This window comes from Giraffa tippelskirchi, chromosome 9 (assembly GCF_054371585.1).
Source record: "Giraffa tippelskirchi isolate mGirTip1 chromosome 9, T2T-mGirTip1v1.2.pri, whole genome shotgun sequence".
NCBI lineage: Eukaryota > Metazoa > Chordata > Mammalia > Artiodactyla > Giraffidae > Giraffa > Giraffa tippelskirchi.
The window spans coordinates 42,285,766-42,305,219 of record NC_137283.1 but is presented as its reverse complement, the minus strand read 5'-3'; the positions used below and the strand labels follow the sequence as shown (position 1 = coordinate 42,305,219).

The 19,454-nt window shown below is 46.8% G+C and overlaps 1 protein-coding gene across 3 annotated transcripts in view; it reads right to left on the bottom strand.

Annotated features, from left to right (window-relative positions):
* The window catches only part of IL17RD (interleukin 17 receptor D), a 65,841-nt gene that overhangs the window by 24,251 nt on the left and 22,136 nt on the right, over positions 1-19,454 (bottom strand). The window contains exons 1-3 of one of the 3 annotated variants that reach the window (XM_081524815.1): positions 3,372-3,492; positions 3,142-3,268; positions 1,446-1,503 (exon numbers count right to left, since the gene is read on the bottom strand). In XM_081524815.1, coding sequence (XP_081380941.1) covers positions 1,446-1,503; positions 3,142-3,268; positions 3,372-3,397 — 211 coding nt within the window. In that variant the 5' untranslated portion in view covers positions 3,398-3,492. Of the gene's footprint in view, positions 1-1,445; positions 1,504-3,141; positions 3,269-3,371; positions 3,493-9,663; positions 9,783-19,454 lie in introns of those variants that run through there. The other 2 variants (XM_081524817.1, XM_081524816.1) reach the window with 2 other exon arrangements.

The following is a 19,454-nucleotide window of genomic DNA, read 5'->3' as shown; positions in this document are numbered from 1 at the left end:
AGATAAATCAAACATCAGGAGTCACTAATATGAATCAATCTCCTTCCTGTCAACATTCTTACCTATAAATTATGGCTCGTAAGGCTAAAATTGCTCATAATTCTATATAATTACCTTCTAAGGCATGAAAGCAGATGCTCAGAGGGGGTTCCACATGCTTCATCAGAAAAAAAAAAAACCCAACCTGCCCTCAGGAAACAATTTGGTCAGAAAAAGTCACAATTCCTTGACAGAAGGGCCCAAAAAGGTGCTTGGGTTCCAGCTCCAGCTGGAATGACTTCTAATAGTAACAGATATCAGTTACTGAATGCACACTGAAGGCCCGATCCTGAGATGAGCAGTTATAAGCATTACCTCACTTAAGTCTCAAAACGGTGCTGAGGAAGTTAATCATTACTTCACATGATGAGAAAACTGCAGTTTGGAAAAGTGGAGTCGTTGGCCCTCGTTCACGGCTGATGAGGTTGGGGACGGGGTGAGAACTGAGGCCCCCATCAGAGATGGCTGACTGGAGACACCCGGGCCCATCTGAGACACAGATTCACTTGGCCCACTCTGTGTTTGTGAAAACTTTTAAGTAAATGCCAATATATTTTTTTAATTAATTTATTTATTTTATTTGGAGGATAATTACAATACTGTGGTGGGTTTTGCCATGTAGCGACATGATCAGCCCCGCGTGCACATGTGTCCCCCTTATGCTGAACCCCCTTCCCCCCTCCCTCCCCACCCCAACCCTCTGGGTTGTCCCAGAGCACCCGCTTTGAGTGCTCTGCTTCATGCATCGAACTTGCACTGGTCATCTATTTTACATATGGTAATATACAATATATATTTTTTTAAGTCTGTGCTGGGACTTCCCTTGGTGGTCCAGTGGTTAAGACTTTGCACTCCCAATGCAAGGGGCATAGGTTTAATCCTTGGTCGGGGAACTAAGGTCCCTGAATGCCACACAGCATGCCTCCCCCGCCAGAAAGCTCAAACTAAAAAAATTCAAATTCCCCACTCTTCTTGGAAACCACATCTGACTGAGCTGGAATGGACGACCCAGTGCTCCTGTAGGACCAGACACGGGCTGTCCAGTTTACCACGGTCCCCATCACTCTCAAGCATCCTGTGCTTGGGGTACTTTGCTAGTGTGACCCCTGCTGGGCCCAAGGGCATCTGGGTTGTTCCTAAGGATATGGCTATCTCCTGAAGGAAAGCAGGGGAGGTCTCCCCACACAGTTTCTCCCAACACTCTCCTGGACACTCGACCCGTTCAAGCTCTGAAATACTTGGGTGGCTTAGTTGAGTCTGAGGTGCTTCGGCTCTGTTGACAAACCTGAGCAAATTCAGGAAATCCCCCAACTCAAGGACCTGTAAGGCCCCCGATTAAGCACAACTGTGCAAGCTTTAGATCACTGAAGGGGCTCTGTTCTTCAGCGGTCAAGTCGTTTACTTACTGTCATATCTGAAGGTGATGTTGTGCAGCCCACTGTTTCTGCTGGCCGGCCCCACTCCCTGTGGGAAAACAAGAGAACATGAGGAGGAGTGAAGCCAATTTGCTTTTCTAGCCCAGATCCCCGTGGAGTCAAAACGCACACATGATCGCAGAGGTCCAGGGTCATGCCAGTCACCGAGCAACATCCACGCTCTTTGTGGCCCCCCGCCCCCCCCCCCGGTCCCACCACCCAACTCCCTCCAGCCCAGGAGGTTCCTAACTGCCAGGCCACAGGGATCAGGGGTACTCACTTCCCCTGAAACAATAGCAGCAGGCTGCTCTGTGTTTGGGGGTTAAATAATAATTCATTAACAGTAAAATTGGGAGAGAGAGAGACCATGAGCTGCCAGCTGGAGCCCTTCCAGTTGGATCCACTTTGAGCATTGATTGGTTATAAAATTTGCCTCCCAGACACTCTCGTCCAAAAGCCCTATTAAGCCACGACAGATAGGCAGTTCCTAAAGTTCGAGGAAACAGGTTTTTCATTCCAAGAGTGGGAGTAAGTGTGGGAATAAGCTGTTACTTTTAATGAGAAAATTCTTCACTGCCTCCATACCTATGCTTGGAGCATAGACGGTGGGTCATAAAAGAAAAAGAAAGGACTTTAAAAGGTCTACCTCTGACTCTCAGTGATGTGGCCGCTAGCCATCTGCACTCCTAATAGCAGGGCTAACAGCTCCGCCAGACTTCCCACTTTAATTACAGCACCCACACGGAACCCCCGGCATCCTCCTGGTGGCTCCGCCTTTTCCTGACCCACCATTTATCCACCATGGGAAAGATCAGCTAAGACTCTGGTTTAACTGTTTCTGTAACCATCAGCAAGTACACTATTCAGCATGAATTGCAGGATTCTCCCCCCCACACAATATGTTAATTCTTAGATGCTAACTGATGGGAAAATATTCTAACCACACAGCTACAATTTCCATCCGACGAGAAGGATGCTGGGGAAAACCATATGCTGGCAGTCTGGTATTTAATGGGCAGTTGTTACACTGAGACACAATGTGTGGAACCCTTCTGACGGAGCCCGAGGTCTCAGGCCACAGTCCCAGCACATCCATATGGTACAGGCATGTTCACTCGGCTTATCCTGAGGCCAGGCACACCCACTGAAACTGTATCCCTGGGCTCAGATAAACACAGACCTTGGGAAAGCACAGCTGTGCAGAAAGGGATGGACACACCTCGTTCTAATTACAGTGAGGAAGAAATGGTTAACAGAAAATCTAAATCATCACGGCGCATTAGCTCCATGATCAGTTGGGGTTCCTCTCCCCTTCTTCCTGGTTCACCTTCCTTCTCCAGCTGTTCTCCTTCCATCCTCCCTTCCATGTACATACAAGATTCCAGAATTCCTCACCTGAGTTGAAACACTTTGCAAATTATTAATACCTTACTCAAACCTTAAATGCCTCTATTACTGCTTAGGGATAGGCCCACAGTCTGCAACTGGAGGATGCCCAACTTACAGATGGCCACACCCAGAGTACCGTGACCAGAAGGAGACCAGGAAGGAGAGGATACAATACCTCCACGACCCCTAAGTCTTAGGACCCCCAAGACACCCAGGCCATACCCTTCTGCTCCCATACAAAACCCCAGGATCAAAATTCACTTGGATTCCCTGGTGGCTCAGATAGTAAAGAATCTGCCTTCAATGCAGGATGCCAGGATTCGATCCCTGGGTTGGGAAGATCCCCTGGAGAAAGAATGGCAACCCGCTCCAGTATTCTTGCCTGGAGAATCCCATGGACAGAGGAGCCTGGTGGGCTATAGTCCCTGGGGTCACAAACAGTCGGACATGAATGAGCGACTGACACACATCTATTATGAGTCAAACATTATTTGAGGTACAGTGGTGAATGAAAGTCATTATCCCTACCCTTCAGAGCAAAGTTGTTCATTCATTCAAAGAATGCAAATCACACACAGCACATACAGACAAATCTCAAATCACACCTTGACCCTCCAAGAACTCTCAGTATAGAAGGCATACAAAGTCTATGTAGCCATGGTAACAGGGCCATAAATAAGCATACAGTGTATGAAATGTCACAAACAGCACGTCAGGAAGGATAAACCCAGGGTAAGAACACTGCGTACCAGAAGTTTAAAAGAGGGAAGAATAACTGGGCTGGAATGGAGAGGAAAGGGGAGTCTCAGGAGAGGGAAAGAAAAAAATGTAATCCAGGGGCCAACGAAAGTACTTTAATCCTTCATCCTCTAGCTGGAACCAAGAGCAAACCACTTCACTCCACTGGGTCTGAGTCTCCTCAAATAGTCTTTTTATTAAAAGACAGGTCTTTCCTCCGAGATGGGAGTTTGAGGAGGGCCACATGAAGCTATGCAGAGGAAGCATTTTTCAAAAAGGAAATGCATTCCATTTAATAGCATGCCCTGAGGCGTGTAGGACTCTGGTGACCAATCACATCAGCTTTTCATTTTGCTCTTGTTCTCCCTATATTTCTATTGCAGCATGTTTTTAACAGATATTCATTGGGCACTTGCCATGAATGCATTATGGAAAGGAGATCAAAACAGTCAGAGGGGCTATATTCTGCATACAGGAACCAAAATCACTGTAAATAAAGGCTCTGTGATGTAGGTGAAGCTGCTCAGAGACAGGCCCAGGGACCTGGCCTCAAAGGACAATGAGGCTTGCCTGTAGCATCCATTCACCATCAACTGAGCATTCTACCTTCATCCAAGCCCCAAAGGGCACTAGGCCAAGAACCAGTCCTGGGTCCTGACCTGGGGCAGGTGGCAGGGGGTAGGGCATGGCCTCTGGCCACCAAGGTGACCTCCTGACATGCAAATCTGCCCTCATGCCTCTGCTCCAAGCCCACCGCTGGCTCCCTGCCCCACTTAGACCATTCCTGACATGGCCCCTGCCTACCCTGTCAATCAGTCCCCTCCCCACCTCCCACCTTGCTCTGGGCCTACGATTGCTCAGTACATGTTCTGCTGCTACTGCTACTGCTAAGTCGCTTCAGTCGTGTCTGACTCTGTGCAACCCCATAGACGGCAGCCCACCAGGCTCCGCCATCCCTGGGATTCTCCAGGCAAGAAAACTGGAGTGGGTTGCCATTTCCTTCTCCAGTGCATGAAAGGGAAAAGTGAAAGTGAAGTCGCTCAGTCGTGTCCGACTCTTAGCGACCCCATGGACTGTAGCCTACCAGGCTCCTCCATCCATGGGATTTTCCAGGCAAGAGTACTGGAGTGGGGTGCCATTGCCTTGGGGACACACATATTCCCTAAATGCCCTTCCCTTCACCTGGAGCCTGCTCCTCTGTGAGCTTCTCACCTTAGCCTAGTCCCTCTCACACTGTGTTCCTGACACATCAGCTTGCCTACACACTCTTTTTTTTTTTTAAATATACTTATTTACTTACTTGTTTATTTATTTAGCAGGTTCTGGGTCTTAGCTGCAGCATGTAGGATCTTTTAGTTGTGGCACATGGGATACAGTTCCCTGACCAGGGATCGAACCCAGGCCCACCGGCATTGGGAGCTCAGAGAGTTGGTCACCAGACCACCAGGGAAGTCCCTGCCTGTGCACTTCACTTGATGGGAGCACAGTGATCCATCCCCACAATTTGACCAGCATGGCACTTCTCTGAATGCAGAGGCAAGGTGGTCATCCTAATCCCACAGCAGATCAGAGACCAAAAGACCGTGTGATCAACCAAGACTGATTGTGCGATCAAGAGGCACCGGCTCCTGTGTGCACTGTAAAGACTTTCCACGCTGGGACATCGTCAAGTACGCAGCTTCTTAGCACATGCCTCAGACAGACACTCCACCAGGCTGTCCTCAGCTCACAACCAAGTGATGCTTCAGCTGCTCCAGAGTCCTAGGACCCACCTGAGAAGCAGTGGCCCAGGCTGGCCCACAGAGCACTGGTTTTCTTTACAGTTGGTGGTAGACAGAAAAACAACCACGTCCACATACAATCTCCAGAATCCATGAATATGTTACTTTACGTAACAAAGGGGCAATACAATTAAGTTTCAGGATCTTGAAATGTAGGGGAAAGTAGTCTGAATTATCCAGCTGGGCCTAATAATAATCACAAAGGTCCTTAGAAGAGGGAGATGGGATGGTCAGTCTGAGGAGACATGACAATGGACATAGATGGCAGAGAGACAGAGAGGCAGAGAGATGGTTTAAAGATGATTTAAAAATCTTATACTACTGGGTTTGTAAGATGGAGGAAGAAGGGGTTAATAAGCTGAGGAATGCAGTTAGTTCAGCCACTAGATGCTGGAAAAGGCAAGGAATGGATTCACCTCCCAGAGCCTCCAGATAGAGGCCACCGACACGTTGATTTCAGCCCCAGAAGACTCATTTTGGAGTTCTGATGCTAAGAGCTGTAAGATGCTAAGTTTGCGGTATTTTAAGTCACTAAGTTGGTGGTAACTTTTTTACGTTAATTGTTACTGGAGTATGCATGTGTGAACCTGCATACGTGCGTGCTCAGGCGTGTCCGACTTCAATCCCATGGATTGTAGCCCGCCAGGCTCCTCTATCCATGGAATTTTCCAGGCAAGAAGATTGGAGTGGGTTGTCATTTCCTTCTTCATATTGGAGTATAGTTGGGTTACAATGTTGTATGGTGGTAACTTTATTACAGCAATTGAAAGCTAATTACTTACCTAATTTCAACTGCCAAGTGGATGAACTGCATCTCAATGTCACACACACAGACACACACAGACACACACACACACACACAGACACACACACACACACACACACAGACACACACGGTTACGCTGTCATTCTCCCCTCCTGCTGAGCGATCACTCTCACTGTGCCCTCTCCCACCCCACCTCCACCCCCACTTCAGGCAGACATGGAACACTGATCCATGAGCACTGCTACTGTAGACTTTGCCATCCTACACAGACGCTTCTGTGTAGTGATACTGGGGCTCATCTAGAGTAGAAGAATCGTTAAGAGAATGGGCTCTGAGATTGCAACAGGTGTGTGCAGATCTCATTTTCCAGCTGTGTGACCTTGGGCAAGCTTCTCAACCTTTCTGAGCCTCATTTCTCAGTGCTGTAAAGTGTTGGAATCAAGCTCCTTGGGAAGGATTGGTGTGGGGACCACGTGAGATGATTGATATGTGTCCAGTGCTCTACATGGCACCTGGCACATATTGAAACAGTTATTTTACAGGCAGCAATGGTTGTGTCATGATTCCTGAGAAGACTCCTGCCCTAATAAACACGGTGAGAGCTGTGCTACGAGGGGACACATGAGGTAGGAAGGGGGGTGACCACAGGAAGTGGCATTTCCAGGTACGATGTTTCCAGCAGCCAGACCTTGGGGGCACAGTGGGAGAAGAGGCAGCCGTGCAGGCCAGAGCGAGGTGGAAGAAGGCACCAACCAGCAGACTGAGGACTATGTTCTGCTGTTGTTTGTGGTGGGAACTGGGCAACCCAGAGACTCCATTCCTGCAAATTGCTCAAATGGGGAGAGACTCAAGGCAAAGTGACTAGGGCGGTCCCCACTGTCCAGGGTCAGCCCTTGCCCCTGACAATTATTAGCTTTTCGTCATAATGAATGCATGCATAATTGAGCCAGTTATACACCCAGGAACCCAGGAGGTCCTAGCTTGGTATGACAGGGGGGCCTCAAGGGCTTACAGTCAGGGCCTGCCGTCAGAGAACACAAAGAAGGCCACTCACAAAGCTGGTCAACAGCTTCGGAAGCTGTTTCTTCAGGAAACAATTCTGAGCTTTTACCTACTACACCCATTTTGATATTTCATGAGCTGAAAATTAAGAATACTTGCTTGTTGCCTATTACTTAAAAATGCCAGTGCTGTGACCTCAGGGTGTCACATTCTTAGTTAATTAACCACCCCCATTTGCTGCACTAACGGCAGCTTTTAATTTGTTCCGATGTGAGCTAGCGACACCAGCTGGGCTGTGATCCCTCTATGCTAAGCAGAGAAAGAAGCAGCAAACGCAAAAAGAATGGAGAAAACAGCTTTTACTCTGGAAGTGGGAGGGAAAGGAACACCCTTAAGTGCTAGAAAGGAATAAAATTCAAAAGGCAAAAACCTACACCATGCTCCACCCAGATGGCAAAAAAAAAAAGCAAAGGCCTGGACACAAAATTCAGCCGTGGGGCGGGATCCCATACAGAGCAGCCAGCATCGAGACCAGGGGCCAACAGCTGGCCAGTTTCCTGGGGGGCCCTGGGGGATTCTAGGCCTTTGGAAAACACCAACTTTCCAGAGCAACATTCCCATTCCAGCTCCAGAACAGCTTAAGTGCCATTTTGGAAAAACGCATTTTGAAAAGGACCGTGCTGATTTTAGTGCCCCCTTTCCGATGGAAGACAGGCCAAACGGTAAGGCCTACGTGAGACTGCCTTCAAATCAACTGTGGTGAAGGAATTTTCAGAAAGCTACTGAAGTTTTAGTGAACTGAGATTAGGGGAAAGTTTGAATAAGAGCATTTGTCAGGAAGAACTGAAAGGACGTTTTTTTGGGGGGGGCGCGATGTACGGCATGCAGGATCTTAGTTCCCTGACCAGGGATTGAACCTGCACCCCTCTGCACTGGGCGCGTGAAGTCCTAATCACTGGACTGCCAGGGAAATCCCTGAAAAGATTTTTTTTTTAAAAGGCACACCAACCAAGTAACTACTTAAAATTATGGGCAACTCAAACATCCTATTGTACATAACATTTCCTTCACCGTGAGTTTACAAGTATGTCAATGAGATTGAAAAGATAGCAGACAGCTCTGTGAAGCTTAAAATGCACAAGGGGAGTGACATTTTTGCCTGTGACCAGGGGACATCACAAGGACAAGAGGCAGAACATGGGGTCAATGTAGTTCATGCGGGTTCAGAGGTTTCATAAATGAAGACAGATCCCACTTACTTCAGTTCAAACCTTTGGTTTAAAAAAACAAAAAACACACAGCAAAGGCAGAGAAGCCCCAGGTGATGTAAGCCGAAGAGAATGCTGGCAAACCCAAAACACAAGGAGAATAAATCACAAAGCCAGCTTGGGCCCGGATCTATCTATCCGAGATATTCACGCCACATTCCCAGGAGCTGTTCTCTCCCACTCCCCATCTAGAAGCAACCAACTTCAGACACGCAGGGTGCCAGCCAGCTGTCTGCTTTAGGGTGGTGAGGGCTCGGATGTCTAGTGGGGAACACACAAGCTCTGTGGGGGGAGTGCCGGTGGGTTCCCACCAGCAATTACCACATCAGCCCAAAAAGACCCAGAGATCTTAAGCTAATTAGAGAGATTTGCTGGAGGAGGTAGGAAGTAACTTCTCCACAGCATCGCCTGTGCACCAGACCAAAGCCGTAATCATGATTCATCTCTGACATGTTGCTAATCATTGCACACATGTTCCTAATTTCACGCTCCCCGGAGGAAAGCTGAAGGGACAATTGTTTCTGAGCTCTAACATGGAGCCAACCTATGCCAAGTTACCATGTGTCCTGCTTATCAAACTGAAAGCTCTAGTTTTCATCTGAGTGTCTTTTCACTCTTTCACCCTTCCACCACGCCCGCCCTGGAAAAAGAAATCCATTCACTAAAGACAGAAGTGTGGGAAGGCATTGATATGCATTGTTTCTCAGAAATCTTTCTTTTTTTATCTTTTTTTTTGAGATATCATTGACATATAACGCTGTGTAAGTTTAAAGTGTGCAAAGTGTTGACTTGATACATTTATGTATTGCAGTATGACAGCAACTTTTCTACATGCTGCTGCTGCTGCTAAGTCACTTCAGTCATGTCCGACTCTGTGCGGCCCCATAGACAGCAGCCCACCAGGCTCTGCCGTCCATGGGATTTTCCAGGCAAGAGTACTGGAGTGGGGTGCCATGGCCTTCTCCGACTTTTCTACATGGTGGTGGCCTAAATGGGATTTAATACATTTTAATATAAGCTTCCTTGCTGCAGACTTCATAATTTTGTCTTTACCTTGGCACTGGAACATGCAAATACAGTAAAAGCCCAGATATCAACACACACACACACACACACACGCATGCACGCTGACTTTTTCCCTCTTGTTTCAAAACAAAACAAAACTCTGCAGCCGCCCTGGTTTTCACAAAGCAAAACTCCAAGTACTTTTTCCAATGAGTCTGTTAAGAATCTGGGCGGCGTGTTCTCTCATGGCTGATACTCACAAATAGACAGGATTGTTCCATTTTTCCAATTCTCCAAACGTTAAAAGCAAGCTATAAAACATGCCTCTGGACGAAGAGCCAGGCCTCTCCCCTCCACTTGCACACACCACTCCCATCCACGCAAATGAGAACCGCATGTTAAAGTGCCAGCATCCTTAAGGTAACCGTCAACATATCTGCAGTTTCAAAAGCACACATGGGCAACGCATGGACACACATAACCTGGTTTTCTGTAAATACCGGGTACGAAGGGGAAGCAAACACCAGCCACCCGAGCACACAGCCGGCCAATTGGCTACCGGCTCGCTCTCACTTAGCTCGGAAAGGCGGTTACAAAGACTTCACTCCAGAAGCCCAAGAAAAGTATCTTCCTGCGAGGGCAAAATAGTGATTAGACAGCAGAGGAAAAAATTAAAGCTATAAACATGATTGTTATGCCTAAGCTCAGAGGAAATGTTCGGATCAAAACAAAACTACTAATAAAAAGCCTTAGGACCACACAGAGAGCGAGGGCTGAATTGTGCCGACTTCAAATACAGTTTCTGAGGCCGGGGGACGGAGCCTCCGAACGCTGTATCACATCTGGAATTCTGCTTTTACAGCACAGATGCCTGCAGAAATGGGGGACCGTGGCGTTGCCATGGGGACCCAGCCTCGTCCAGCGAGGCCGGTCCCCAGCACACCCCACACATGTGCTTCCTTCAAGGTGGATTTCACATCTTTGGAAATTACGGAAGGCTGCCCTCTCAGGTTTTAGTGCTAATTGAAACATCACAGGCTGCGCTATAAAGCAAGGCGACCCCTTTTGTCAGCCTATTATTTCTGTCCACATGGTGGTCTTGGACAGAAAAACCTTAAAATAACAGCGGGAAGCAGCAAGTCAACATTAGACCCCTTTTCATAAGTTACTTGTGGCTTTCCCCCCTTCGCAGCCATCAAGCATCCTTTTTAAACTTTCCTGTCTTTGACTGCAAAAATCCAAGGCAGTCCCCTGTGCTCCGGGCCACCTCTCATCGCCTGCTTTCCGGAGGGACCAGGCTCAGGATCCAGGGCTGCTTGGCTGGTTGCCGGAAATGAGCCACTAAGGCCATCCTAGCAGTGCTCCTGCCATAGCAGGAGGTCTTCACTTTTAATTGCTGATGACCCCTTTGCTGTTAAGGGGAAAGGGTTTCTAGAGCCCCTAGGAGAAGCCTGTGAGAAACACTCCCCACCCCACTTCCCCCAGAAACATTCCTGGGGCAAACTGTCCCACCCAGAAACAACTCTGGGACATTCCCAGAGCTCTGGAGAGACCACTGAGTGCTTTCCAGAGTCATGTTTAGACACAAAGAATTCAGAGACTCCACTTAAAAATGAGGGAGTGCATCTTGGCTTCCTCCTTCTCTGGAAAGCAACCCCCTCACACAACTGACCCCTCCAGGTGTGGGCTCAGATATACACACACCCCATGGATGCTGGCAGGTGCCTCCCATCACCCCTCATCTGCCTCCCTAGGGCCCCAACTGGCTCAGAACAGGGGTAAAGACCCTCATCTCCCTTCTCCCTGGGAGCACTCTTCCATCCGTTCTGACTAGACTGTCCTAAGCCAAAACTCCAGTGACCTTCCTAATTTATATCTCCCTCTTTGCAAGGTCTGGCCTTTCTCAGATTTCATGGAGGAGAGGAAGAGAGTCAGCCCACCCAGAGGTGAAATAATAGTCACCAAGCCCCACGGGTGGGTTGAGGAGACTCAGTCTTCCTGGTTCTCAGCCCTGTGACCTCCTGATCCAACACTTCCAACTAGTCTGTTAGATACCACATCCCAAAGTGTCCCTGAGATGCAGCCGGAGTGTGCATGTGCATGCCTGCCTGTGCATGTGTGTGTGCTCTCTCACGCGTGTGCCTGAACCCAGTCACACAGAAAAAAAAGCACCAGGAAGTCAGCAGTGTGGCTCCAGGTGTTAACACTTAGCGCATCCTGCCCAGCCCCCACCAGCTTGAGGCTGGCCTCCTGGGAGCCGGACACAGCAATTAGGCCCTTCCCGGGGCCGGGCGCTTTTGTCCCCTTGCTAACATCATTAGTGTCTGACTTCCTGTGCACAACGGGGGCCTCCCAGGGGGCAATCGCTGGCTGACCGGGGCAGGGCATTAGACTTCCTTTGTCAAAGACCCTCAAATGTTAACAAGCATGTGAACAAGCTTCTCCTCCGCCCCCCACCTCAGTTGCTCCTCCAGCCCACCAAACCCTCCAGGGGAAATTTTCAACAGTCTTGGTTCTCCCAACTGGGGGGAATCTTAGTTCCCTGAGAACAGTATGAAGTCTCCATGTCGATTTACTAGAGTTGTTCCCCTACAGGCAGGCCACTCGCATTTGCCGAGTACCTGTTACTTGCCCTGCATGAAGGAGGCTGAAAATGGATAAAGATGACAGTGCTCAGACAACATGAGACAGGGACTGTCCGACCCCCAGCGTGCTGCCTGCCTAAGCACAGGTGTCCCACCCAAGCATGCTCATAGGCTGAAGTGCAAGATGGTCTCAAGATGCAAGGATGTGCTGAAGGTTTGAGTAACATCCTGAGGCTTTCAAACACTAATCAGATTGGAAAAATGGGTAGGAGGGGGGAGTCTGAGTTGTTATATAGCTTCAAATCACTCAAAACCTCTCACTGACCCTTATCCTTCCCAACAGAGGGCTCCAGCTTTTTATTTGGGGACACAGATGTCTGAGGATTTGGGGAGAGCTGTGGTCCACGTGTATGCATGTGAGTTCTTCAGGAGGTTTCAGGATTCCTAAAATCTACCCAGGCTCTCACCTGCCTGCCTTATCGATAGCTTAACACCAGGTCCACAGAGGGAGTGGTTTAGGGACCCAGGGGAAACTCTGGCAATTGGAAAAAACAAAATTCAAATGAGGGAGGGAGGTGGTTAAATGTAAGGTCTCAATTTTGACAGAATAAGAGACACAGATGCATAGAACAATCTTATGGACTCTGAGGGAGAAGGTGAGGGTGGGACGTTCTGGGAGAATAGCATTGAAACACGTATATTATCATATGTGAAACAGAACACCATTCCATGTTCGATGCATGAGACAACTGCTCAGGGCCGGGGCAACGGGATGACCCAGAGGGATGGGATGGGGAGGGAGGTGGGTGGGGGGTCCAGGAGGGGGAACACATGTAAACCCATGGCTGATTCATGTCAATGTATGGCAAAAACCACTACAATATTGTAAAGTAATTAGCCCCCAACTAAAATAAATAAATTTATTTAAAAAAAAAATGTAAGGTCTCAATTTTAAGTAAAACTCCAGATTAATGCCTCAATTGTTATCCTTTGTAGCCAGTATTTGTTCCAACTCAGTAATTGAAGACTTTGCCTAAGATGCTGGGACTCGTGAACTTAAAGTGGGAACGTAAAAGACAACCATTTCTGCTGTTAACCACCTGAACCCATGAAGAGCCTCTCTTACTTTTCAGATCACAGGTGACAAGTCCCGTTTGCAGTCAAGTCCTTTTTACTGAGTCAAGTTTTCTTAAAAACATGAACTACCTGTGGTTAATTCTTATTCCTTTTTTTCCCCGTTTGCTGAATGGGAAGGAACACACTCAGAGTGTCCAAAAGAAGGAGAAAGTGGCTGAGTTTCCCACTCCTGCTCAACTGCTTCTTCCTATCTTTAGTATGTTTGTCAACACACAAAATTAGGTTAGGTTTGGGACATGTTCTCAAATATTTGCCCAAGAACCACTAGGGAGGATAATCTCAAACCCCAGTTTCCCAAAATGAAGAATAATCTACAATTTTGACTTCTTACTCCAGACATACCAAAACTTATTCGAGATTCAAAAATTAGATATCGGTAAAAGCAGAGAAAGGAGACTGTCACCACCAAGATGCCAAGACCCCCACAAGTTGATTCTGATGAACCCTACAAGTTTCAAAGTGTAACTCAGTTCACCTTTGGTTCTGGTTTTTACCTTATGCCAAACCAATTTCTAAATAGTAGGTGAGCGGAAGGATATATTCAAACTCTAATGATCCCTGCAACTTGAAGTCTCCCTACTTCTTGGATGGAAGCCAGTAGTCTGCCCTTAAACTATAAGCAATAAATCCAGAAGGCTCTCTTTCCTAGTTTCCCAATGATACCACATGGAATTCCCATTAAAATACTCCCATGCAAACACACACACAAAGACATACCAATTAAATCATTGTGTGATTTAGGCCAGGAAACAATTGTGTTTGCCAAAAACTATTCAACTTTGTTTTAATTTCCTTGAATGGCCAGAATGTCATTCTGAGAAGGAGGGCAAAGCATAAGGTAAAAAATGAGTATGAATGTCTCAGTTGATTTCAGACTTAGATAAATATTCCTTGTGGGTGAAGGAGAGCATGCAGAGTTCCCAGGAATGAGAGTTCCCTGTCCCACCTCCCCAGGGACTCTTGGCACAGATTGGTATAGAGGTAAATTAGCCAATACGCGTGAGGCAGACAAGGCAAGTAGAACAGCACTGATGGAGTGGTGCTGGTGAAGGGGGGTGAGGCACACAAATGACATACACAACCCTCCTCCTTGGCCTGTCAATAGAAAGAGCTCCATGCACCTTATCCCCTTCATCAGCTTTCTGCGGAGAAGTGCTTCCAGAATCAAAGCAACATGGTGGAACTAAATTAGAAGCCTGTGGTGTTTTATAATGAAGTTAGGATGAAAACAGACACTTACCAGGAGAAAAAAAATTAAAAGAAGCAGTGATGAGGTATTTTTAAGGAAACAAAAAAGGGAGGTCCGAAGGTTCTGGCTAAAATGATTTCAAGCAGAGAAGGAGCAGCTGAGTGGACGTAAGGCCAAGTTGCCAGGCTCTGTGGGACATGGAGCCACGTCAGCCACAGGAGCACTGAGGAAGCGAGGGGCACTGAGGAAGTCCCCTCCCCAGGCCGGTGGGACCAGGTGCCCAATCCTGTCAGCTGCTTCCCCAACTGTCCACGAGGGGCACAATACTCGGCGGTTCTCAAATAGAGAACCCTAGAAGTGGGTTTTCAAGTTTCTGGGAAAATAGTGGGCTTTTCTTTGAAAGAGGCTTTATTACTTTTGTAAATATAACACATTCAAGGCAAAAGAAATTTAAGTGCAGAGAAGAATGTGAACATCTTCTCTAGTCAACACTATTGTACTGTATATTGGGTTGGCCAAAAAGCTCATTTGGGTTTTCTACCTTTTCGAAAAACTCAGACAAATACTTCAAAATTGCTAAGAGACTAGATCTTAAACATTCTCTCATTACAAAAAAAAGAACTGATAATTATGTAATGTGATAGAGGTGTCAGCTAAAGCCATTGTAAATCATACTACAATATAAATGTATCAAATCAACCTAAATGTACACAATGTTATCCCTTAAACTTACACAATGTTGTAGGTCAATATATGTATATACCTCAATAAAAAGAAAAGTGTCCCTAGAACTCCTCCCCTCCCCATCTCTTCAGAAACTCTTCCAAATGATCTCTGTTGCATGTGTCACAAGGACTCCAACTTAAGCAGGATCCTAATACACACCATTTATTATGATAAATCTCTACTAGCTAATGTAGCTCTACTAGTTGATGTAGTTCCTATTGGGAGAGCCATGTGGGTAAAATAGCAAAAAGATCCTAATAAGGTGAGAATTAAGGCCACTGGCAAATTTCTAAGTGTTCTGCTGCTGCTGCTAAGTCGCTTTAGCCGTGTCCGACTCTGTGCGATCCCATAGACGGCAGCCCACCAGGCTCCTTCGTCCCTGGGATTCTCCAGGCAAGAATATTGGAGTGGGTTGTCAGCCAGCTCTAATTAGCCATCATTATTAAAAAGTAGCGGGCCCTTTCACCTGTTCTGAACCCAGTTGTGTATATGGAAAAGGCAACGAGGCAGATTCATCGAGAAGGCAACACACACGTTAATATTTCGGTAGGCTGCCTGTTGATGTGGGTACCCTAAATGCTGCTCTGTAGGGTAACCAAATTACTATGATTTATACTGTATGTTTAAAAGAAAATTACACAAATTCAGGGGATTTTATGATTACTTGGCTGGTCTCATGTGAATAACAGAACTGTGTAAAATTAAAAGGGAAATGGGCAAATCCAGGAAGCGGCTGACAACAGCTTTATCCTACACGGTAATCACATTACAGCGGCTTGGAAACCTCGGAGCGCCAACTCTTCAGAGCCTGGGTGGCTGGGGGAAGACCACTATGGGCAGATTCTCCAGAGCAAGCTAAGAAGATAAAATAATTTGCCAATAAAAACTGTATACTCCATTTTGTGATTAGAATCACAACACATGTGTAGCATGAAGGAGGAAAAAGGATCTTGCCTCAAAAACTTAGCTTATGCCCCAGAATTTATCAGCACATGCCTTGAGGGCTAGAGATACACTTTATACTGGGAAGGTCCTTTTGAGTGATGGAGAACAATGCTCCTCCAGGAGTTTACCATCTGTCTTGGAAAACAAAGCTAAAAGACACTAAATTAGAGGCAGTAATGTTATATTTATGGAATGAATGTGCTCAGGTATACAATTGAGCTCCAAGTAACAGAAGCCCAGAGACAGGGAAGTGGAGAGGGGAAGGCCCACCAGACACCAGAGGAGTGTTTTCACAGAGGAGGCAGGGCTCTGGCTGGACCTTCAGGGGGGTGGGGAGGGGTGGGAGAGGGTGGGCGTGGGGAGAAGACCCTTGCAAGCAGAGGCAGACAGAGGAGCATGTGGCCACATGGTGAACACTCAGGAAATGGCCCTTAGTCCTCAGGGATGAGGAGGAGCCTCCTTCACCAGCCAGAACAAACACTGGCAAGCTGGAGTGACCGACCCAACAAACCCATCTCTTTCGAGTTAAACACCCCCAAGTAGCCTGAAAGGATAGGCGCTGTAGGGCTGGGATGGACAGGTGGGCTGGGTTCTGCATGTGGCACAGCCTGGAGTTTGGCAAGACCTAAACAGAGAGGGCCTAATAGACGTGAGCACAGCCAGATGTGAGCACAGCCTGACGTGGCAGGTGGGACTGCAGGGGAAGGGTGCAGGGACCTCTGATCCGAGTCGACATAGCAATGGGCTAGGCTGGGGGTGCAGAAGAGCAAGAAGCAGACAGTAAAACAGCAGCTTCAAAAGATGAACCAAAAGGACCAGAGAGCTGAATCAAAGGGAGGATTCAGATCCTGGGGCCTGTGGACCGAAGGTGCCACTGACAAAAGAGAAAGGACTAGAGCTGGGGTCCCATTTCAGAGTCTTCTTATTTTGAACATGGGCCTGATTTCCTGCCTGATACAGATGGAAGACGTTTAAGAAGGCGGAAGCGGAGTCCAGAGCACCATCAACCTCCAATTTTCACCTATCTTCCCTCCATGGCCAAAAATATCACTAACTGTTGGAATCAGTGCCACAGATACTCAGGGTGGGAGTCAACATCTGCATTCTCTAATCTTTCCTACTCGATCCCACCCACCTTGACTGTCCTATCTATACTTGGGGTAAACCAGTGCTATGCTCCCAGCAGAGCTCACTAAAGACAGAAAGAAGATGACTCAGAAACAAAGGCCCTTTGTGAGCCTCTACCAACTCTTCAACAAAATTCCTGAAGATCAGAATGACGAAAAACAGTCTTTAAAAATCTGACCTTGGCACAAACGGACAGAGACGGTGTGATTCCTCTCACACAAGGTACCCAGCATAGTCAACTCCACAGAGACAGAAAGTGGAATGAGGGGTTTGCCAGGGGCTGGGGGTGGCGGGGGATGGGTTTAGAGTTTCCATTTAGGAGGATGAAACTCTAGACATGAATGGTGGTGACGGCTGTAAAACAATGTGAATGGACTTAACATCACTTTAAAATGGTTAAAACGGCAAATTTTATGAAATGCATATTTTACCACAATTTTTGAAAAGGAGGGAAAAACAACAACAAAGAAAGGAACTGAAGGATTCTGAGCAGGAAAGTGATTAATAAAAGGGTGCTGTGGCCATGTTTGCAGGAAGAATTAGGAAGGGGGACAGTGGAGGTGGCAGAGGCGGCCCCTGCAGGCGTCCAGACGTGAGGTGAGAAGGATGGAGATGATGGGCGGACGATGAAAGGACCCGTCTGAGGCGGTTTTAAGGAAAAAAAAAAATGGCAGGCCTTTGTGACAAATGTGATAGAGAGGTGATGATGGAATTCAAAGGCAACTTGAGGGCTCCTCTTTTGGGAAACCTGGAAGGTGAGTGATTTTATAGCAATATAGAGAACCCCGGGGAAGGAGTCTTTTCTAAGAAAAAAACTTGGTGAACGTGAGGTGACGACAGGGAACCTTCAATGTAATACCATATTTTTTTGGAAATACGGGATTGTAAGGCAGGAAGTCATGCATGAGGTCAAGCAACAGAATCTTAAGGGCAAATGGGCTAATTAAAAGGAGGTATGAAAAAGGATGTAGGGCTAAGAACAGAGCTTTGTGGGATGGGACTATCCACATTTAGGGCCTATGAGGAGGAAAAGAAGATAGAAAAAGTGGGGTTGGTAAAGTAGAAGAGGAGCCAGAACAGACTATTAGGTAAAGGAGAATGGAAAAAAAAAAAAAGAATGTCAAATAGGTTTCATGTAACAGATTGTCAAGATGGATATTTTCTACATGAAAACCACCTTATTGATTATGAAAATCCCTGAGCAAATAACTATATTGATGGCTCATTTAAAATAGCTTCTCCACATAAATAAATTCCTAGGTCTTTTGTTGCTTTTCAGACCCATCCCCTGGTTTCCTAAAAAAGTAGGAAGCATATTATAAATACTACCTAAAGAAAATCTTTTCTTACGTTTGCAAACTTAAAAAGAAAACAAGTGACATTAGCACTGGAAAAGGCATTTAAAAGAATCTGGCATTTAAAAGAATTTAAAAGAACCCTGTCAGGGTTTTGTGTGCAGCATCAGAGCTTTGCATTCTGCCAGGACAGCCATCCAATCTCTCAAGTTATTACGGAGAAGAGCACAGGGGCCCAAAGTCATGACACTCCCTGATTTTTGCTCAGCACTTTACACTTTTGTTATTGTTTAGTCACTCAGTCAAGACTGACTCTTCTGCAACCCCATGGACTGTAGCCCGCCAGACTCCTCTGTCCGGGATTTTCCAGGCAAGAAAACAGGAGTGGGAAGCCATTCTCTTCTCTAGGAGATCTTCCCAACCCAGGGATCGAACCTGCATCTCCTGCAGGAGAAGGTGGATTCTTTACCACTGAGCCACCAAGGAAGACCAGTTTATAGTCTGAGCTACTGCTAAATTAGTTAAAAAAAAACACACACAATCTTTTGGCAGTTTTGAAATGATGCTATCTGGGAAATGTAGAGGTAACCAACACTCAGGTCATTTTTTAGCCAAACACCCCTAACCAACTCACCTAATAGCTAGCATTCAGAATAAACAACAATAGCCCAGAACTCAACAAGAAATGGAGAAGGCAATGGCACCCTACTCCAGTACTCTTGCCTGGAAAATCCCATGGATGGAGGAGCCTGGTAGGCTGCAGTCCATGGGGTCGAGAAGAGTCGGACACGACTGAGCAACTTCACTTTCACTTTTCACTTTCGTGCACTGGAGAAGGAAATGGCAACCCACTCCAGTATTCTTGCCTGGAGAATCCCAGGGACGGGGGAGCCTGGTGGGCTGCCATCTATGGGGTCACGCAGAGTCGGACACGACTGAAGCAACTTAGCAACAAGAAATAAAAAAAGTTGGAAAGATAAGCTAGAACATTATCAATACAACTCAAAGTTATCAACTTAAATTTCAGTTCAGGCATATTCTTTTTG